General features: G+C 25.3%; 1 protein-coding gene across 3 annotated transcripts; it reads right to left on the minus strand.

Moving 5' to 3' along the window:
• Positions 1-992: 992 nt before the first annotated feature.
• LOC112693413 (ABC transporter G family member 23-like) lies at positions 993-21,106 on the minus strand. 3 transcript variants are annotated; one of them, XM_025568469.1, is made up of 16 exons: positions 10,060-10,202; positions 9,813-9,945; positions 8,566-8,720; positions 8,386-8,493; positions 8,036-8,126; positions 7,818-7,949; positions 7,617-7,741; positions 6,491-6,695; positions 6,146-6,323; positions 5,958-6,076; positions 5,767-5,837; positions 4,973-5,061; positions 4,714-4,890; positions 3,894-3,980; positions 3,512-3,826; positions 993-1,477 (listed from the first exon to the last, which is right to left on the minus strand). In XM_025568469.1, exons 1-15 carry the CDS (start codon positions 10,200-10,202, stop codon positions 3,597-3,599), a joined length of 2,043 nt encoding a protein of 680 aa, XP_025424254.1. In that variant the 3' UTR covers positions 993-1,477; positions 3,512-3,596. The 3 variants fall into 3 exon arrangements, with proteins under 3 accessions (XP_025424254.1, XP_025424255.1, XP_025424253.1); XM_025568470.1 differs by lacking the exon at positions 993-1,477 and adding an exon at positions 20,934-21,106 and having other exon boundaries at positions 3,597-3,826; positions 10,060-10,222; XM_025568468.1 differs by lacking the exon at positions 993-1,477 and adding an exon at positions 19,317-19,524 and having other exon boundaries at positions 3,597-3,826; positions 10,060-10,222.
• Between the last annotated feature and the right edge of the window lie 1,385 nt (positions 21,107-22,491).

The following is a 22,491-nucleotide window of genomic DNA, read 5'->3' on the forward strand; positions in this document are numbered from 1 at the left end:
TAACCATTTAAATAATTTTACGTATAATTTGAAATCAGACATAGAATTAGATAATATTGGGTTAAAAATCTAAATTGTCTTAGTTTTACATCAGTAAATTGTATTAATGCTCTTGAATATTTTTCAATAAAATTTTCTATAAATTCTAAGAAACCTATTGTAAACATTATGTTACTAAGGAATATTATCAAAAGCAAGTTTGTTTTTATTATTATTAAAAAAAAACAACCAAAACTTTTGTAACATTTTCTTCTTTTAAATTTTTTTGTGATTTATTTATTTGTTTAAGTAAGTCTGGTTTTGAAATAGAGAGTTGATATGCTCTATGGTCCATATTACTAAAAGTCAATTTAAATTTAATTAATATATTTATTTGCATAAAATATTTGTATTACAGCAGAATACAACAACAAAAAAATATAAAATAGATTGAGTGATAATATCACAGATTATAAAATACACATTCAATTCAGGCCATGTAATTTTAATAAATATAAATAAACCTAAACCAACCCTCAGACCAAAGTTACAAACTTAACCAATAGTAAATAAAAAAGTATTTTTGAGAATTTCTATATTTTTGTATCTTTTTCCTATTTTTTTTTTTTTTTTTTTTATTTGGTCCACGAGGAGTATTGAGCAAAAATAACTTAAATTTTATCTAGATAAAGATAAAATAATAAATATGTATCTAGATAAAACAAAAAGATGAAAATTGTTTTAATTTATTTTTCATAATTAGCTATACATACATGTACATTGTACATCATAAACAAGTATATTTAAATGCAATTACTAACACTGAAGTTAACAATGCTTGGTTTTTAGAAGCTGATGATGATGAAAATAAAAATTATCACAATTAAGTAGGTACATTTAATAGTCATGTTTTTATCGATATAAGTTATATTTAATATAGAAATAAAATGTTATATCAATTAAACTAAAAGTATATTTAATTTAATTACTAGAAAAAATATTATAATAAATATCTAATGACTTATTTAATAATGTGTAAATCACAGTTTTATACACAAACAAATAAATAAATAATTCGCACTGACTAGGTGCCTTGTTAATTATCCGTGGATATTTAAAATTTAGTTTGAAATAAACGAATAAATTTTGTATTATTTATCATTATTCATCCAGGTTCAGGAGTTGCTTGTAAAACGTTTAGTTTGTAATTTGGTTTTTGACTTTTAATACGAGTTTAGCTGACTTTTCACGTAATATTTTTCCAAATATTGTTATTTTATCAGTAGAAAGTATGCATCATGTCCAAATTCCCTGGTATATTCGTCAAAATTAAAAGTGAAACTATTACCATTGATTTCATTTGTTGTTACTACAACAGTTAAGTTTTGCTTTCAGCGCTATAAAGTTGTTATTGCCGATTCATTGATTATTGCTATGGGTCTGAGACTCTTTCGTTTTCTGAATTTTCATAACTCACATTATAGTATTTAGCAATTTTCTAGAATTATTTAATAAGTCAGTTAAAATTTGACCAAATTACAGAGTAAGATCTATTTACACACAGCAGTGACGTGTCAGTGCTGTGACCGTTCCAAAATTTCCCTAACCGTAATTTCTATTCGCATTTGGCTAGTGTTTCATTCATAATTTATTAGGTCTACAGATTGTAGCCAAAATGACTGTGTTTTCAAAAAACGAATTATTAACGGTTAATCTGATTTTGGATGATGAAGAACAAAAATTAAAGAGTTAAAAAACGATTGTAGATTCATAAATTTTGAATAGGCCAATAGAAGGAAAATTTTCTAATTTGTATAATTATATTAAATATTTATTCGAGAACCTATTAATTTTCTTATTAACTTATTAATTTTATATTAATATTCAATACTTTAATATTATGTTGATTAAATTGAAAATTAAATAAAAAAGTTGAATATCTTATATAATATGTTATTAATATTATACTTATAGTTAAATATATTATATTATAAAAGTTATGCGTGTTTCTTTTTGGAAGTGATTTGGTGTGTGGGTGGTATTTTTCCATTTTATATGTTACCTCTATTTATCTTTGAGCGTGTGTCATTGAACGGTCACACATCGGACGAATGTATATACAATCAACTCGCGGTATAACGAATTTCGATACAACGAAAACCTCGATGAAACGTATAAAACTGTCGGACCCTTGAAAATCTCGTGATATAACCAAAAATTAAATGTATTTTGGTACCCTCGATATAGGGAAGATTTTTTGGCCTAAATTCACGCAATGTAACGAATTTTTACAATTTTGGAGATTGATACTCCATGTTTTACGAGTTTGTTTCGGCTATTATTATGCGATAAGATAATGTTCATGTATTGTTTATATGATACACGTCTGTTAAATGTAATTCGTATTAAATATAAATATAAATTTGTTGCTATCGACAAATATTTGGATATCTGTGGAGTTCTCAATGATGATGAGATTTTGAATAAAACTGATGACAAAGAACCTGCGTAAGTCTGAATGTAGCAAAATTAGGTCGCTGAGCCGTCTTAAATTTTTTACTAAGACATGATATTGACGACAGTGTATTTTGTAATATTCTAAATTTGGACAATACTATTAATTGCGTAAGCGCAAGTGGATTCACAAAAAAAAAAAAAAATAACCGATTTTTTTAAAAAAAAAAAAAAGAAGTATGTATGTAATAAACAAAAATGTATGAATGTATCAAATAAAACATTTAATAATTATCTAATATTGTAGGTAAGTATGTAATTATAAAAATCTAATAAACTCTAAATTTTCTTTTAAATATCGTTTAAACAAATTTTGTTGATTTATGCTTTTTATATAATGAATTTCGATGTAACAAACTTCCGATATAATGTACTATTTGCTCGATCCCTTGAAATTTGTCATATCGCGAGTTTACTGTATATATTTTCTTGTTTTCCTTCACCTTTCTCCCAACTATTTGGGATCGGCCACCTTAGTCCTAAGCCTCCACTCATCTTAATTTTCTACATTTCCTTCGCACACACCATCGACCCTGATTTCATTCTCGATCGTATCCAACCATTTCTTTACTTACTCTTCTCTTATTCTTCCTCTTCAACGTTCATTTTCATAACAACTCTTACACCATTTGTGTCCTCTCGTCTCATAACATGACTAAACTATCTCAGTCTACTTTTTCTTATATTGTCCACTATAGTCGTGGTTTTATTGATTTATGTATATACCTGACGATAAATTTTTATTTGAAACCAGTCGTAATTTTCAAATTTAGTACTAATCCTGGTTAAGCATTTATTTTTGCAAAAAAAACTATTTATTTATTTATATATTAATTTTTGTATGTCACTAATTTAATAATTTTTAATTTTTATTTAATGTTTTATTATTTAACAACCATATAGGCTCTGTATTAATTCATTCGGGAATCCCGAATCAGTTACTGATGTGTGTAAATAGACCTTTAAACGTAATTTATGTGTATGTTTATAACTGAAATATGGTGGAATTAAAACTTACATTATAATATATATATTTATATATATATTTGTAGGTTTTTACATAGTAAAAGAGTTGACATTTTAAAATACTAGACAAGTAGTATTCATCTTTTTGCTTTTATACCGTGCTTCAATCTGAGACTTAACATTGTAATTAAAATTGCAACAACTATCCAAGTTAATATCGATATAAATCCTTGCCAAACTACTGGATGAGATATTTCCCAATTTCTCGCATTTAACGATCTAATTGCTTCAATAGACTTGGTCAATGGTAAATACATAGTAACTTTTTTCAGATACGGATTCATGCCTTCTATTGGCCACATGATACCTTAATAAAATTAATAATTAAATATAAATTTTCATTATAATACAGAATTTTATGTATAAACACTTACCGCTTAAAAACACTTGTGATAAAACCATGCAAATTCCAAAGAAAGTAGTAGTTTTTTCGTCGTCAAAAATAATGCTTGTTGCAAGACCTATAACAGAGATAATGATAGTAGATATAATGTAGCATAAAATACTCTAATAATTTAATGATAAATTAGAAAGAAAAATAACGGGCATACGTAAACTTCGACAAAATGACCTTTTTTTTTTTAATACAGCGCCTTAATTTTTATTTGTTGAAAAGGTACAATGTAATTTGTCATCCTCAATTTTTTATTCATGTTAATTAGGTATAACTTAAGCTGTATTCCGTTTGTAAAATATATAAAACTTTAAACTTATTAAGACTTTACAAAATTGAATTAATAAATATAATAGAGGTTAAACTCCAATTTATGAATATGTATCAAAAATATGTTATTATATATCCTAAGTATTATATTTTTTAAAATTATATAAATTTTTTAATTTTTAATATTATTCAATTAACAATCATATTAAATGACTGTAACTAATTAATTATAAATTAAAAATTGTAATTTTATAATTTTGTTTAGTTTTGTAAAAATATAGTTATTTTTTAAATTTTACCTGGGTGCAGTTTACATGTAACCTTATTACACTAGATAAAAACTCGGGTGCAATTTGTTTGTCACCTTTTTTCATTTGATAATAACTCGGGCGTAGTTTTATATATACGATTTTGTCTTTACCTGTGCACTGGGCTCAGATTACAATTGCCGAAAATAACATATGTATTATTTAAATACTTTAATAATTTAATTCATCCTTCCATGATATAGTCAAAGAGAATTTACTAACCAATAAATGAACCGCACAGGCCTTGTAAGATTGCTAATGAAAATGGCCAAATCCAAAAACTTAAAAAAGAATGTTTAAATATGGCAAATTGAAATATAAATGTGGTAGTTGCTTGAACCACTAACATTATCATTTGTACTACCAACTGCGAAATTATAACTTCAAAAACAGTGAGTCCTATTTGAACATAAATTCAATTGATTACGTAATGAAAATATCATGAAAATATTTAATTGAATTGGTTTTAATATTTAATTACCTGATACAAGACTCCTTTCAATCAAACCGCTATTTTTTTCCATATTGATAGATAATGCTGTAAACATAAACGTCAGATACAATTCCACTCTAAAACATAAAATAGGAAACAGTTAATGTTGATATACTAAAAAGCTTATGCCATGTATACAAAACATGGAAATTCCATTGATTTAGAAAAATGATGGCAAATATGCTGTAATTCGTTATAATTCTTTCAAATCGTTATAATTTATTGGTTTATATACTATTTTTGTGGTTGTGAAATGTGTTATATATCCTTTAAAACTTTCTATTTTATAAATACCATTCGAAGGTTACATGTAATACATGGTTGCTGGTATAAAATGAAAAAAAGATGCAACAAGTGATTATGTTAGACCATTTTATTCGATATCTCAATACCATTAATACGTATTAGTAATAATAAGTCGAATACCTATATGGCTGAATAAATATTTTTAATCAATAAAGACAATAAAAAATATCAACAATATTAAGTATTAGGTATATTATATTATTATGTTATAATAGCTACTTGTCTATTTATATAATACCTATAAATATAATAAAATATATTTTTTAGATATGCTATATTTTACGAATTAAAAATAATATTGAATTTCTATATTTTATAGTTCATTAATTATTAATAAGATATTTAAATAAATTCAGTATCAAGAATAGATAATACTTTTATTTCCGTCTTCGATCAGTTAACCCAGTAATATATCAACTATATGTTCCCATGGTTAATGAATTATGAGTAATAAATAATAATATAAATGTACATACATTGATATTACTGCAGCAGCTCCATAATTAGCTACATTAACTTCAAATGTCCCGTGTACAGGTTCCATCATCTAAATAATATATATTTTTGATACAATTGTTTAATATTATAATACTAATAATATAGAACAATAAATACGATTGATTCTAAGTATTAAATTTTAAATATTTAGCTACACAAATTGTTAAACCTTTAAAGGAATTGAATTCACTGTTGTCACTGTAGTTGTATTACATCTTTTAAAAGCACTACTGAGATCTTTATAACTTTGAATTATTCTTCCTTGAATTAATTTGCTGACCACATAGTCTGAAACAAAAGACGCAGTTATTGTAAAAAAATATATTTCATTGATTTAATAAAAACTCAATAAATTACTCGACATGTCCAATGATGCTTTCACCACAGATTCATTCAAATCTTCTGAAGTCATAGCACTCGGATTCTCGTACCTTAGTTGGGTCATATCGGTGTAATTGTTTTCAAATTTTAGATAACCCCAAATAGAACCATCCATTGTATCTTCTTTTGCTATTTGTATTTCATCATAGTGTTTCTGTCAATATAAAATGTATTTAATATTTATTTAAATCTCGTAAAAATATTATCAGAGTAGGAATAATGTTGCAATTATTGTGCTATACACTTAGTGTTAGTAATTTATCAAAGAATAATTTATTATCAGTTTAGGTTGTTTGTATTTTAATATAATGTATTAATTACCAAAGATATATGTTTTTCCATCTCATTTATGTACTTGCAACTTAGAGGAATTTGATTATCACATAAATCAAATGATCGATGTGGACAATGTGTAGAGTTTTCTCTGTTGATTATTCCTAAATGAATAGGTTTTGGCATTTGCCCAATGGTTAAATTAAACGTTACAATGACTATAAGCGGCAAAAAATAAATGAACATGATTATTCTGAAAATAAACATGTACAATATGTTAGGAATTATTTGTTTATCAAGTAATTTAAACATCTGAATTATTTATATCTTGAAAATTTTTTTATTTTGGAACACTCAATTATATGTTGGGTAAAGGATCATGTCTCAAACATCGTTAATTAGTGGATGGTTATCCAATTGGTCATTTGAGTATTAGTTATCAGTAATGTAGCTTGAACAAAGCTCGCCGACTAACGATGGATTATCTACTTTGCTGCATAATATCTGTCACGGATCTCACTGATTATAATTCTAATATTGATTTGGTACTTCTTTCAAATTTATAATTTTATTTAAAAAAATTAAAGTTATTGGTTAAGTAAAATTGATAAGTTATATGGTAGAAGAAAATATTATTATTTTTTTTTTTTAAACTATTTTACTGTTTCAACATAATCTTTGTTTTGACAAGTGTTTTTTTTTATTATATATTATTCAATAAAATATATAATTAGGTAGGCATAATAGAGTAATAAAATAATTTATAATTTGTTTAAATTAGCAAAATGTGCTGAATTTATGAGTTGTTTCAATAGGTCAATGTTCTAATGATACCGATGCTGAAGATGTTGATGATTCTGGAGGTAACAAGGAAGTATAAATATGTTCAACTATAATTTAGTTAAAATTAAGTGACTTAAGTTAAAAAAAAAAATTACTATAAAAGTTATTATTGTTTAAAAAAAACATGTATCGTTTTACTCAGAATCAAAAAAAAAAAAATTATGGTTTTGCTACATTATAGGAAATTAATAGCTAACTGCAATATAATATTGATTTTCTTCGAGCATATTACTCATGTATTTACTTTATCAGTGTGGGAACTGAGATGATCAATTGAAAAGTGTTTATAATGAGTGTATATAATATTTATAATAATATAATAGGTACTTACGGCCAATTTCTGATACTCCAGTACCAATTTTTCAATAGCTGAGCTTTAAAACGTTTAAATGAAAAAAACGACGTATTTTTTAACGATGTTGTTCCTGGTTGTGTAGACATTGTTTTAATTTCTTCCTAAAGAATAATTTTAAAACATAAGTATATATTCGATGAGACGGAAATTAATGATCTATTACTAATTCCTTATTACCGTCTTTACTGCATTAGATTGCATTTGACTGAGTATTAAAAACGCACTTTCAAGTGTATCTGCATTACAAGATGCCATGATTTCTAGGGGGCTAGCTTCAGATAGTAAAATTCCTTTTCTCATTAAACCTATCTGAATTAAAATCGTAAATATTTTTTGAAATTTTCAATTGATCATTGATGTAAGAAAATTACAAAAGCATTTAAATATAAAATTACTTTATTTGAAAGTCTTGCTTCTTCAATATAATGCGTTGTAATAATTATTGTTTTTCCACAATTCGACAAATCTTTTAAATATTCCCATATACTGAAAATAATACAAATTCACTTATGAAGTGTAGAATATAAATTATTAATTTAAAGTTTATGATTAGATAATAGACAAAAAAAAATAAATATTTATTAATATTATAATATTTTAATAATTATTACATTCGCTTATAGAATATAAATAATATGTAAGTAGTAAATTATTAAAATATTCACACATTTTTCCACTTGTAAATTATTTTATTTATTTTAAATGTATTAATAATTCATACAGATTAGCCAAGTTTATATCTTACCTAGCACTAATAATGGGATCAAGTCCAACAGTTGGTTCATCTAATATTAATAAGTTGGGATCGTGCAGAAGAGCAGTACATAGCGAAAACCTTCTTTGTTGTCCACCACTGTAAGTTATTTTTCATTTCAAAATTAATGAAAAATTAAAAGTAAATAATTTTTTCTAATCTTAAATTTACCTCATCAAACCAAATTGAGTTTTAGCTGGGGGCAATTCCATTATACTAATAAGTTTCTCTCCTTTATTTTTGATATCTTCAAAAGACATCTCGTACAATGAGCCAAAATAGTGCAACGTTTCTAGTATGTTAAATTCGTTGTATAGTGCTAATTCCTAAATTAAAAAAAAAAGAATAATAGTTATATTATTATTTAATCAGAATAGTTTTTACTAGAGTTTTCTAAAACTAATACTATAGCTCAATAATTATTTAAGTATTCAGCAAATTAAAAAATTTGAATTTTTTTGCATTATTTTATTAAAAAAGATAATAATATTATGAGTTATATTTTACTTAATAAAATTGTTTTAAAACCTTTCCAAATCAAATTTTAAGACATATTATATAGAAAGGCATGAAATATTATACAATTATAATCAGTGTGGTATGGGAGAGTATACGGGGGTATACGGCGTATACCCAATACGCTATTTTTATCCATGGCGTATAGTTTATGAGAAATTGATGATACGCGGGTATACGTCCGTATTAGCGTATATCTTGTAATTAGACAAATAACTACATAATACCTTGACTAACATAACTTGCGGTCATATTTATGACGTGATTCGGTATCGAATATATTATTATTATTTTTTTCTTTTTTTTTTAATGAAAAATTCAAATTTATTATCATTTAATAACAAGTTTTTGTTATCAGTCATAATTAAGAATGTATAGTTCATGAGTGAGTTTTTTTGGTTCCTTTCATATGATAGTTACTACATGAAATAAGACGTATATCCATGATTTATTTTAGCAATACATCACTGAATAAAATCGAATTTTATTTGTTCATATATTGAATAATGTATATTTTTGAATTGTACCCGCTAAGCTAATTTTTAACTCTGTTATTTAATTTAACTTACACCTATACTAATAATAATACTCATAATAAGTTTATAAAATTATAGCGTTTTGATAAAATAAAAAAGTAAAAAACAATATAAAGTTAATCTGAGAACGAGTTGGTTTTTATATTTATGTTGGTTAAAAGAACAAGTTTTGGTTATAATTCGCCTGGATGACGTCAATCTGAATGATTTTAATTCTATACAATAGGTAGTGAGTTGTGACTTCGGCTTATAATGTGTACCAACTGCCCGTACATCATATGTAATCTGTTATCATACTCTATGTTTAGATGCGTTATTCGCATACTAATATTATTATGATTCTGATTAAGTGTTGCTATCAATTACCTGAGGCATGTAACCAATCTCTTTTTTATGTTTCACAGAGAGTTGAATGTGTCCGGCGTCTAATCTAGCTCGGCCAACAATACAAGATAGTAACGTAGTTTTGCCACATCCACTTGGTCCCAACAAGCCATAACTATTGTACACAAGGATAAAATTACATTTTCCACCACGATCAAAAATATAAAATAGTAAATAGTTTTACACGTAGGTAATAAAAAAAACGTAAATAAAAGCAAGTAGTAATTACATTGTCCCTTCCTCCACGTTCATATTGAACCCATTTAATATTACTGTGGTCGGATTGTATGCTTTAAAAGCATTAGTTATCTTAACTGATAAATTCACTTTATTTATGTTTGAATTTCCGTCGTCGAGATTAACGTCCTGCATCCTTAGTGAATTTCAGCTATCTGAAACAAATTTTAAATTTTAAATTTTTTATTAGGTTACCATAAATACTAGTTTTGTCTTGTGTGTTTATTTAATTATGTATACGACAACTAAGTAATCAGTACTATCGTGTAAACACGTAATTTTAGATAAGATTCAAGATTTAGATTTCATTATTTTATTAATGTGAAAACTTAAAGTATAAGTTCAACCTTGAATAAAATTATTTAATTTGAAAATGTATATTAAAAAAAAAAAAAAAAAAAACACCAAGGTACTATATTTAAAATAATTAACTTTATTATCAGTCATTACTGAAAAAATCTCTGAACACATTATGAAAATATATTTATATGATAAGTTAAAAAAATAAATACGATTTAGACATGAATATTTAAAATTTTTAATCATGAAAATTTAAATAATAAAATTATTATTTTGTTATAGATATATACTGTGTTAATCAAAAATAGTTTCTATAAGTCTCACATAAATGGGTATGTTAGACATTGTTTTCGTTATGATTCGCTTCTTACAAATAACAATTAACTATCCTTTATTTCAGTTTTAATTACTTATTATCACACTCAGTTCTGAAATAATCGTGTTATAAGTAATTATATCTATGCAACTGCATCTATTTGTTGTTACATATGTTTCTATAAATATGTCATTGGACTTGTCATGTTTTCGAATAGAAAATAAAATAAGATTAAATATTTTATTTTGGATTTTCGTTTTTCATCAGCCGAAAGCAAACCGCGATGATTAACGGTGACTAAAAAAAATATTGAGCTAACGAAAACATTGAGGAAGCCGAACGATAATAATCGTAAGGTACCGGTTAGGTTTTGTACGTACAATTTTTTTTTTTTTTTATATCACAGTAGATGAGCGTACGAGTAAAAAGTATTTCTTAACGGTTCCGCATGACTAAATTATTTAATCTCTCGTTCAGGACAGGTTTCGGCACCAGTAAAATATTGATATGCGTCATTGTAATTTTTTATGTTCAGTCGGACCATCATTAGACGGTAAACTGATGTAACGTGCACGCGGTGTAAAACCCGATTCCTACCGGTACGACTAAGCGTGGCACGACACGACACGAACAAATATCGTAACACGTATTCCTACGTCGATATTCGCACTGACACGACCGACACCGCACCAGCACCGCTGACCGACCGATCGTTTTCGAGCGGAATATTTTGTCGGTCCGACGGCGACTGCACCGGTTCAATGTGAATAGGACAAATGGGACAAACGTCCCATTGCCGTTTCTCGTTGGAATTCTGTTGAACCGTTTTGTTTGCTGAATCAAACATTTTTTCTATGCAACTAGAATATGAACTACGAGTAAAATATATATTCGGTAATATTACGCGGTGCCGGTACACTTCGTTTACGTTTAAACCGCAACGTTTATCCTTTATTTACTAATTTATTTTTTCATTCGCTTTACGTGTCTATGTTCGCGCATAACGCGGAATAATAAAGGAGACGATTCGGTGACATAAGTTTTCTTGGACATCGCAATCGTACTGTTCGCATTTTCGAATCGTTCGATTGTGCGTGTCCGTCGGTCGTATGTGAATTGCATACGTCCGACAGACGATTTTCGACGTCGCGTCGCGTCGCACCGGTGTGAAACGAGCCTTAACCCGTTCAAGGCAAAAACGGACGGGTACTCTACCGGGTACTAACCGGTATTCCGGTGCAGACGGTATCTCCGCACGACGAACCGGATACGCTGCCCGTGGTGGAGGAATAACGTTTCGCCAACTCTGGTCCGTTAACCCGACCGAGAGCAGCAGCAGCAGCAGCAGCAGCAGCAGCAGCGCACGATCACGTTTTTATTTCACGGATGTATTTTCGTGTTACCGCTGCAGCTGCTGCTGCTATTTATTGGTTCTACAATGATTCCCTGCTGTGCTTGTTCGCATTATATTTCGCGAGCACAATACGGAGGGCCGTACTTAACGGTATACCTATAAAATGACCTTTGCGCAAATCCACCGCGGTTCACGTCGGTTGCGTTTTCGTCGTGCGGTCCGCGTCCGTTAATCAAAATTTAATGTCCTTAACAACATCGTTGCCGTCTTGAAGCGCACCACCACCGCTATACCGACTAGTAAAATGAAAAATTAGCTTAATTAGCGACATTTCGGCACTGAGCAACATGGTTTACACTACAAGGCAAACCGACGTTCGAAGCATTCCATTTGTAACGGGATATTTAATTTTTGTTTATCGGTAAAAGTGATATTGACTAATAGAACTGTTTTAAAGGTAAGCGCCATATTTAGGGTGAATGCGACACTATCAAATATTGTGTTCGCCAAGCGACTAACACATAGCCCTAGATACCAATTTTTATCTTTTATCATAATTTATAATCATGCTAATTTAATATTAATTTTACGTCCGAAATAATTACCATTAGTATTATTTTCGTTAATATTTACTTGAGTTTTGGTTTATAATGAAATCTTATTTTTGTTATACATTTTAACCATAATTATTTTTACTTGAAAATATTTGAAATTAATCGAACTAACTAATATTAACGCAAATGAAACGTTGTATTGAGTTTTTTAGGAATATTTTTAAAAATTATTATTTTACTATATATAATGTTATATATTATATTATATTATATTTATGTTATATATTTTATATTTTTTTCACATATTTTAGTATTTTTATTTTATATTTAAGCGCTCATTTGAATATTTTTTAAATCATATTATAGCGCTTATAACAATTTTTTTTATAGTTTTCAGTTAATAGTTTAAGTTTATAGCCCTGGTTATAAAATTACAATTTATAGAATAAAAACCTTTGTTGAGAATATTACAAATAAAAGAATAAAAACCTTTGTTGAGAATATTACAAATAAAAAATACAAATTTAAGTTAAATGTATTTACCATTATTTCTTATTTTTCTACTTCCATAAATATTTCTGAAAACTTTTTAATACGAATCAAATTTTATCGTTGCGATGATTATAAATAATACTAAGACTACAAGTTTATTAATATTTTAAAATATGGTCTGTTTTATTTTAAATGTTTATCTGTTTCTTTTACACAGATATTATTATTATTATTATAAATTATATAATATTGCAACAACAGTTCTAAAATATAATTATTGATTTAAGGCTATTGATAGAAATATTTAATTTTAAATAATATGCACATATGCTAAAATTTAAACTGTAATTTTTATTATTATTAGATACTGATGTTATGAATTCGTAATACTGTACTGGTTATCTATTATTAATGGTTTAAGTGTTTGTCAGTATAATATTAAAACACTGTAATTGAAATATAATTGTGCATTTGCGAACTGGTTTTTTCAAATCGTGACTAAAGTTTTTCAAACTAACCAACAATATTTCCTCACTATATCAGACAGAAATGTAATAAAATTACCGTCATTATGCGTTCATTATAGCTCAACTATATTTTAGTGTAGCATTACTATTACTTCTTAATTATATATATATATATATATATAATCACGTTTTATGAATTTCTAAAGTAAGCTCATAGAATCATTTTTAATTTAAATGATCTCTTAACGATTTTCCAGTGCCTACCCATCTAAGCTAAGTAGATTCATAATGTTTTTGGTATAAATGTGACATTGGAGGATTTATAAAAACCAGCAAAAATGCTAAACATCTAACTTGTTTTACTAAAGAGTGTCTGTTGATAAAAAAAAAAAAAAAAAAACTGTGTTACAAAGACCAGGAAAATATTTATTATTAACTAATTATATTATACCAACCTATAGTCTTTCAGCAACAGATTTTTACGACGGAATGTAGTTTTAGATGACTGGATATCATTGAATGGTGTTCTTAAATGGTGATACTGGATTTTTAAAATAATGTTTAGTTTTGCGAAATCTTAACGATTATTTTTATTTAACAGTGGATGTCAGTTATGAAAAATACTCAGATTAGATACCAAATCCGACACGACATTTACGTTTATCACATTTATTTATTCTATGGCATTTTTACACAATCATATTTACATTGATATGTTATTTTTTTGTAATATATGCTAAAATGGTGCTCTCGGTTGCAAAAATATGTTAAAACGATTAACTTTGTTAAAACTAAAGTAACTGCTTTAGGTATTTGTTGATTACTTTTCCTATGATTATTTATTACTACTATATCTTTATAAAATTTTAAATAAAACTAATTTTCAATAAAATCATAAAATACATTGTGAATTATATAAATAAAGTTATGTAATTCTGTGCGTTAAAGTCTCTTATTAATGTGTTAATTAATAGTTAAAATTTAGGATAAATTATTTGGAGGATTTAAAATTTAAATTATTTGATGCGAAGCTAATTTTAAGTATAAAATCATTAAATTATATTTAAGATGTTTATATCATAATTATATGCAAATTCGAAGTTAGTTATAAAATAAATGTTTTGAATAAATATAAGAAAAAATACTTATAAATTTATAAGTTCTTCTTGCGATTTCAAATGTTTCCTACTGTCACCGCATATAAATTTCAAAGTAGTGAAAATCATGAAAATCAAAATCTATAAAAAGGACCTATTGATAATCTTTTTCGGTCTTTTGTGTAATAAAAGTGGTCATCAATATTACAGAAAATAGTTGTTTTAATAGACGCTGTTTCCAACGTAGTCACCCCTACGATAATTAAGAATTATAAATTTTTATTTTCATACTCAAATGAATTTCTTATAAGTACTTCAGTTTTGTACATATACCTAGAGCTATTTAAAAACTATGTTTGAAAAATTAAAAGAAATTAATAAGTTATTTTATTTTTATTATATAAAATAATGCTTATAATAAAAAATAATACAATATTATAACTTTTTTATATAGTACGTAAAATAGCAATTATAGTGAACGCCGCTTACAAGACTCACGGATACAAGGTTCAGTCGCTTAATAGACTCAAAGTCGTCTGGAACGGTCCAGGCATATCCAAATATATTATAAAAAATTCAGTTATAAGACTCACCACTTTGTGTATAAGATTCAAATTTTGTAAAAATAATAGTAGAAAATAAAAATTTTTATATTATATATTGTATTTAGCACTATATATAATAAAGTATTCTTATAAAATAAATTCCAGTCATCTCGATTTTTTGGCCAACTCCTCTATCACTTCATTAACAGTAATTTCAACTTCCCTGTGAATGTTTAACAGCCAATTCTGCAAATATGTAAGAATTTTAGTTTATTATTTATTTTTTGGAGAGGTTCTGGGGAGGGGGTCCAGTACCCCTGGATCTCCCGTAAATACGCCACTGTTTATACTATTAAATTATTTATATTTATATTTACAATTGTTTGAGAATAATATTTCTAGTTTGGCCTATTAAATTATTGAACTGAAATATTTTGAATGATTTGTATTGATTCTAACAATGCAATGTCTTACTATTTAAAACGAGTAATAGCCACAGGAAGACATTCAAAGTTTTATTTTAAAAAAGTAAAATTACCTTAATCTGTAGGACTTTAAATTTTTTTTGAGATTGAAAGTACTTCATATTTATTAAAACTTTCAATGAATTTGGGTAGGTACAGATTACAAATTTGTAGGTATCAGAATAATAATGATTATTATTGGATAGTAATTTATACTCATTAATACTACTCTATGTATATATTTTATATACTATATTATAGTCGTAATGCTTTCAAAAATGAGTGAATGATTCTCCACATGTAACTATGAAATATACACAAATTATGTACATTTCTATTGCAATCAAAATCATTTTAACAAAAACATTCTTCAATAACGTGTCAAGTTGACCGATAAAATTACGAGTATATATTTTACTAAAATATTGAAAAAAAGCATTACAACAAAACGTTCATGAAAATATGCTTTTATATGCAATATTTTCTAAATATTTGAGATCAGATTTCTTATTTAATTTATAAGTTGCGTAAAATAAATGTTGGTGGAACTCATTTTCTTATAAAAAGTAGCAAAAAAAACATGCAATTGCATTGCATTCATAACCTTGGTTAGTATTAATTTAATATTTATATTATTAAGTGAATTCGTTAAGTGATAACAAATTAATTAATAATTTATCCTCTTTTGTTGTATGTAAAAATAATTCTATTACATTGGTGCAATAATAAAATTTTTAACAATAGTTTTACTATTAAATGTGTAAATGTGATAAACAATAATTCACAAACGTTTATCGTGGGTCGCATTTCCTGTATAACCGGTTTGGAGATTTTAAAAACATAGTGAATATTTTGTATCTTAAATCTATTATGTGAGAATAATTTAAATATATTTTACGTATATGACTGTACATACCTTAGTACAAAATTGTTTTAGAATTGTTTAGTTTTTAAGTTATTTTCAAACGTATTAGGAAAAACTAATTGATTGGAAATAGGATTTTTATTTTTACAGTCGTTTGAACTGTCGAATATTTTTTTTAGTATAAATTTCCAAGGATTTCCTGAAGGACTATTTTAATATGTACCACCCGAATTATAATTTCTTTGTTAAGCCCCTAATTTGCGACTAAACTATTTAAAAAGATCAAACTAAGCAATTAAACTAATTAATTTAATTTACATTAGATTTCTCATCCTTGATATATATTTTCGCTCAGTATATACTGTAATATTATACTTCTCAAACTTGTATAATTATGAAGATGGTTAGACACTACGCGTTTTAGTATTTAGGGAACGCGATTTTATAAACACGTACGGTTCCACGATAATACGCGTAATCACTATAGAAGGGACACCTGCAAACCATACAGTTTTAATTTTCAGCGTTGTTAAAACGCGTACACTAGCACTTAAGACTCGTAGTGTATAATCAGCTTAACTTGGATGATTCAATTAAAATATAATAATACAGACGTAAAAGTTAATTAATATCTGTATATTATATTATATGGATGCATGATGAAAATTTGACAATTTGTTTTGTGTAGCTTCTCATGCTGATAAGATTGAAATAAACTTTGAAATGTACTTTATACTTTTCATAGAAATGCTACATTTTTTATTTACTAAGTTTATATTTTATGCTAGTGCAAAAAAACTTCAAAATCTACTTCATTAGTTAAAAAAGGTTGCCGTATTAATATTTTTCGATAAAATAAGTATTGGAAGTATTTTAAGGCTTGAAAGTGTAACACTTTATTATGATATAACAAATGTCACCTTTGATAAAAAAATATAATCAGTTATTTTAATTATAAACGTTTTGATTAAAATTGTGATATAAATGGTTGCTAAGACAATTTTTGAAAATACATTTTTATCTTAAAAGTATAGTTAAATCCAATTCAAATTCTAATTCAATGATGATCTACATTATCATAACATCACAATTTTTAATTTAAAATTATTTTGTTTATGTTTTTTTTTTCTTATAAGATACTATTTAATTTAATATTTAAGACTGATTAAACAAAAAATGTTTCATTTTGAGTAAGAATTATAAAATAAAATATGAGATAATTATATAAATATATCATATAATTATATCAGTCCGACCTTCAAGTTCGCTTAAAATTCATTTTCGAATGCAATGACTAATATTGTTCATAATTTCAAACAAATACTCGTATGTATATACAAAATAACCACTTAAGGTGTTATTATAAAGTTAAAATTATGGGATTTTCCTAGAAAACTGGAAATCACTGTAAATCAGATCAGAGTCATACTATTTATTGTATTTATTTTTATTTGAATACAAAAACATATTTATTTAGCTAAAATTATTATAATTATGCTTTTATTTTATAGACATGTTCAGATTTGTTAAGTTTCTGTTGGTATATTTACACTTTAAATTTTAGTTAAAAATTATTTTTATCTTATAGAACAAGTCATTTTTATAAAAAAAAAAAAAAAAGAAATGATATAATAAAATTAAAATAAGAGTAAGTATACTTAACAGATAATAATATTGTTATTCTTAATTTAATTTGAGAAAAAATACACTTTGTAAAATGTATATGACAAGCATTTAAGATTAAGTACAAAAAAAAAAAACCACTAATATATTGAGAAATATCTCATAGATAAAGTTAAAAGCAAACACAAATAATATTTTTGAAAAGAAATACTTACGTTTTCATAGTTGGAATTTTTTCTGGATATCAATGCATTTATATTTATTTTGTTAACATTTGGTTATAATTAAAATACACTTTTATATTTAAGCTATTCATAATCAGATCTAGAGAAATTTAGATCTTATAATAAAATAATTAATATTTGAATTGTTACCCCTTTTATATTGTTTGTTTTGTTTTATATAGCTTTATTTTTGCAGACTATTTTCTAAGTTTATAAAAATATTGTATAAATTTAAATTAATTATTAATGTTTCACATTTTTAGTATGAAATAATTTATTAAAAAATTATAAATATACAAAATTAATTTTAAAGATTTATAGTTAATAATACGAATACAATTTTCATATGCATATTTATAACGATCTCATTACTCACAATATCCTTCACAATTTTATGCATTACTGTTATCAAAGTATTTATACAATCAATTTATCATGCATTTTTTAAAAACAGATAAACTTCAATGAAATTTAAATGTTTTGTATAATTAATTTAAAAAATAAAAACTTCAGTTATACCTTAATAATGTACAAAATCTAAAATACTCGAAGTCTATTGGATCAATTTAAAAAGAATTTAAATAAAAATATTTGTTTTTAAATTACAAACATAACTATTATTAAAGTTTCAAAAAAAATAAACTCAAGCATTGCTTAAATAAATCGCATTTATTTTGAGAAAATAAATAGTAACAAAATAAATGCGTAAAAAAAAAAAACGATTCGTTTTTTTAAACTTTTAGTTCATTAGCAAATTGGTTAAAAAAAAAAAAAAAAAAAATTAATAATTTATGTAATGTTTTCTATTTTTAAATGAATTTTAATATTAAATTAAATATCTTAAAATATTTTTATTAACTATAGCTGTAATCGAATTTATAAATATATGCATAGGTTTATTTTTTGCAAAACCTACGACGTATAATAAAATAAAATAAATTTCCTTACCTTATATTAATAATGAAGATAATGGAATGAATTTACCATTCGGTATCAGTGTTAATTCAAAGTAGATTGAACTTATGTTTCGCCTTTCAACGTTAACCACTTACTAATAATATTCGGCACGCGGTGGTGGTTATCGGTATACTGATCTCGGAGCTCTGTTGTTTCGCGGTTTAGTTCAAGGATCAAATTATTACTGATACGATTTGTTTAATAATTTTTAACAAAGGAATACTTAAGGATAGCGCGTTTGGTTTTGTGAAGTCTAGCTATTATGAAGCCAATCTAATTTTTATTTGATAAAATTTTGTTATTTGTATAGAGTACTAATCTAATTATAATTAAAATCTTATTAAATCAAATTTTATGTACATGGAAAATTTCATTTTAGAAAATATAACTTTAATTTTAATTCTTCTTATCAAATTATTCTGATTTGATAAATTCAAATTTATTTTATGAATTAATATGTATTGAAGCTATAGTATATAAATAAATTATCTAGATAGAGAATTGGCAATAGTCTTAAAATATGACTTTATAATCAACTCCTAAATACAGTTTTGTAAAAACTAAAAACAAATTTAAATTTAACCTAAACGTTTTTGGATCATAAGATTTTAAAATAACTAGAGGGATTTTGCCTTACTCTCTAAAACTCTAAAATGACCATGTTGTAGAGATAGAAGTTGAGTAAGAATGAGATTGATGCTTTGATATGAATTTTAATTAAATTTTTTTGTTTATGAGTGGAGTGACGAGGAATTTATTGTTTTACTATAGTTGATTAGTTGATAATTTATGTAGCACATATAATTAATTTAGAAATTGGTAGATATGTATTTCATATAATATGATATACCTTTATGATTATTAAATATTATTGTATTGAAATCTATTAAAATTTAATTCCATTATATTCTATAAAATGTTATAATAATGGAGTAAAACAGACTAGTAAGTCATGTGTTATTTGTTTTTGTAACATCACTATTATAAATTTATACAAAATTAAATTTTTTATAAGAAATTGTTTTTTATTAACAATTTCAAAAACTAAAAATTAACTATTTAGTCTACAAATGAGTTTAATTAGCACTACTTTTCTCAGAGTAAGATTGTATTTTTATTATTATTTATTATTTAAAATTTTATTAACAATAATTATGATATTTTAAAATTAATTTTGGGTAGAAATTAAAAAAATACAACTTTAATTTTATCAATTATTTAATTTTTTTAATAATTATCTCGAATGATTGGAATTTTGATGATCCTTAAATAGTTTCAAGTAGAAATCTATCAAGTTCTCTACATGATTCCCTTTTCTTCCTAAAATATTGAAAATAAAATTAAATGTCCTCTTCTCTACTAATCACCATAATATACATATATATACACATACATCATCATTGGTAAAGATTTAAAATGCAATGAAAGCGATTAACGAATTTTAAAATTCTAAGCTTGGTTAAATTTATTTAAACAGATAATTGAATAGTAAATATATGTGTATTTGTGTGTGTGTGTGTGTTATGTTCTTCGTATATTTAGCAAAATCAGAGATCAATTATTATATATATATATTAATGTCTGTGGTAAAACGTTAAAAATTCTTACCTTAAAAACGTAATGTACTATAAGGTCTATTGCAAAAGGAAATCGATGCTTGAAAATGTTTATTTAAATTTATTTAAATTTATTCTTCGTTATTTTCACGTTGTTTAAATTTTAAGATTTTCAATAGTATGCTCATCATAACTCGAGGACACTGGCGAAGTGATGATACTGATGAGTAGTGCGAGAGGTCTGTGCGTAATAGCGGTTGGCTCGAAAACATGTGTATGATATTACGCTATTACCAATGATGAACCAGTTTGCGTAGATATATTTTCATTGTAATTTTATCGAACCAATTTATAGTTATTTTTTTTTTTTTGTACAGTTATTTCTGGTGATACGTGCTCCTAATCTTGTACGCCAGCGTGTTATTTATTTTCGGTATTGAGTATGACTCAGGTACGTTTATAATATGTAACGTCGTATAATATACGTGTACAGCGCATATGCCCCTTTATTTATAAAATCTATACGACCGACACTCCCATTGTCCAGCCACAAGGACTTGATATTAAGGATAACGTGTTTTCCTTTGTTAAAAATCGTTAGCTAAATTATTTTCACCAAAGAAAAATTCGTTTTATCGTCCTGTAGTTTGATCAATATGGGGTTAAAATTGTAAAAAAAAAAAGTTTACTATTTTTATTGGAACATAACATATTATTCGTAGTGCATAATTTTGTTATACGTTATATTATATTTTTGTATTTTACTATACATTTTTAAAAAAATTACAAACATTTCTGTAAGCTGTCTTACAGTTATAATTATTAATAAGAAATTATATGTATATATATATATACATTTTCTATAGTTTAAATTATGCCGTATAAAAAATAGGCAATCGTTACAAATTAAACTGCTTTTTCATGAATGAATTATATTAAATATTCATATAAGAAATATATACGATGCATCTTGTTCATTCATTTATTATACAATATCTAATACACAATACTTAAATAATTGTAGGGCTAATAATTGTAATACTTTAATAGTTTACATCACATGGAACAATTAATAATTAATTTTTGTATTGTTTTACACATATTTTTAACTGTTTTCGGGTAGTTATTTCAAACTTTTAAGCTAAAACATAAACTAAAACTTTTACCTTAAAGTTATAACTATATGTTAAAGAACAAAACTATTGTACACAAAACATTTAATTCTATCTACAAGTTCATCTAAGTAATAATTTATTGAATAATTTAATAATGATAAATAATTTATTTTAAAAGATCCTATAAATACATTTTATTAAAAATATATATTCTGTATAAATGTAATACTTCGTTGATTTTATATTTCAATTTTTTATTCTGTTTAATTAGTATAATATTTATTTTTATAGTATTGTAATAAAGTAGTATTATACAAAAATAATGTACGTAACTTATTCAACTGTTTCAATAAAATAAAATAAGACTAAATATAATACTTAAAAATTAGTTGTAAAAATGACTGTATCTAATCATTTTATCTATTAAATGTTATTAAACATTCGATGTAAAGTCGAAGAATTGAAGCTGTATCGTTTTATGTGCATGTGCGTTGA

The sequence above is a fragment of the Sipha flava genome, unplaced genomic scaffold, assembly GCF_003268045.1.
Source record: "Sipha flava isolate LNK unplaced genomic scaffold, YSA_version1 86_pilon_pilon, whole genome shotgun sequence".
Taxonomy (NCBI): Eukaryota; Metazoa; Arthropoda; class Insecta; order Hemiptera; family Aphididae; genus Sipha; species Sipha flava.

Excerpts from the sequence above, each read along its gene's own strand:
- LOC112693413 (XM_025568469.1), bottom strand. The coding sequence starts at position 10,202 with ATGCAGGACGTTAATCTCGACGACGGAAATTCAAACATAAATAAAGTG. Across the intron at positions 9,946-10,059 it reads AACGTGGAGGAAGGGACAAT|TTATGGCTTGTTGGGACCAA; the intron begins GTAATTACTACT and ends TGTGTACAATAG. Across the intron at positions 6,324-6,490 it reads TGGAAAAACATATATCTTTG|AAACACTATGATGAAATACA; the intron begins GTAATTAATACA and ends TTATATTGACAG.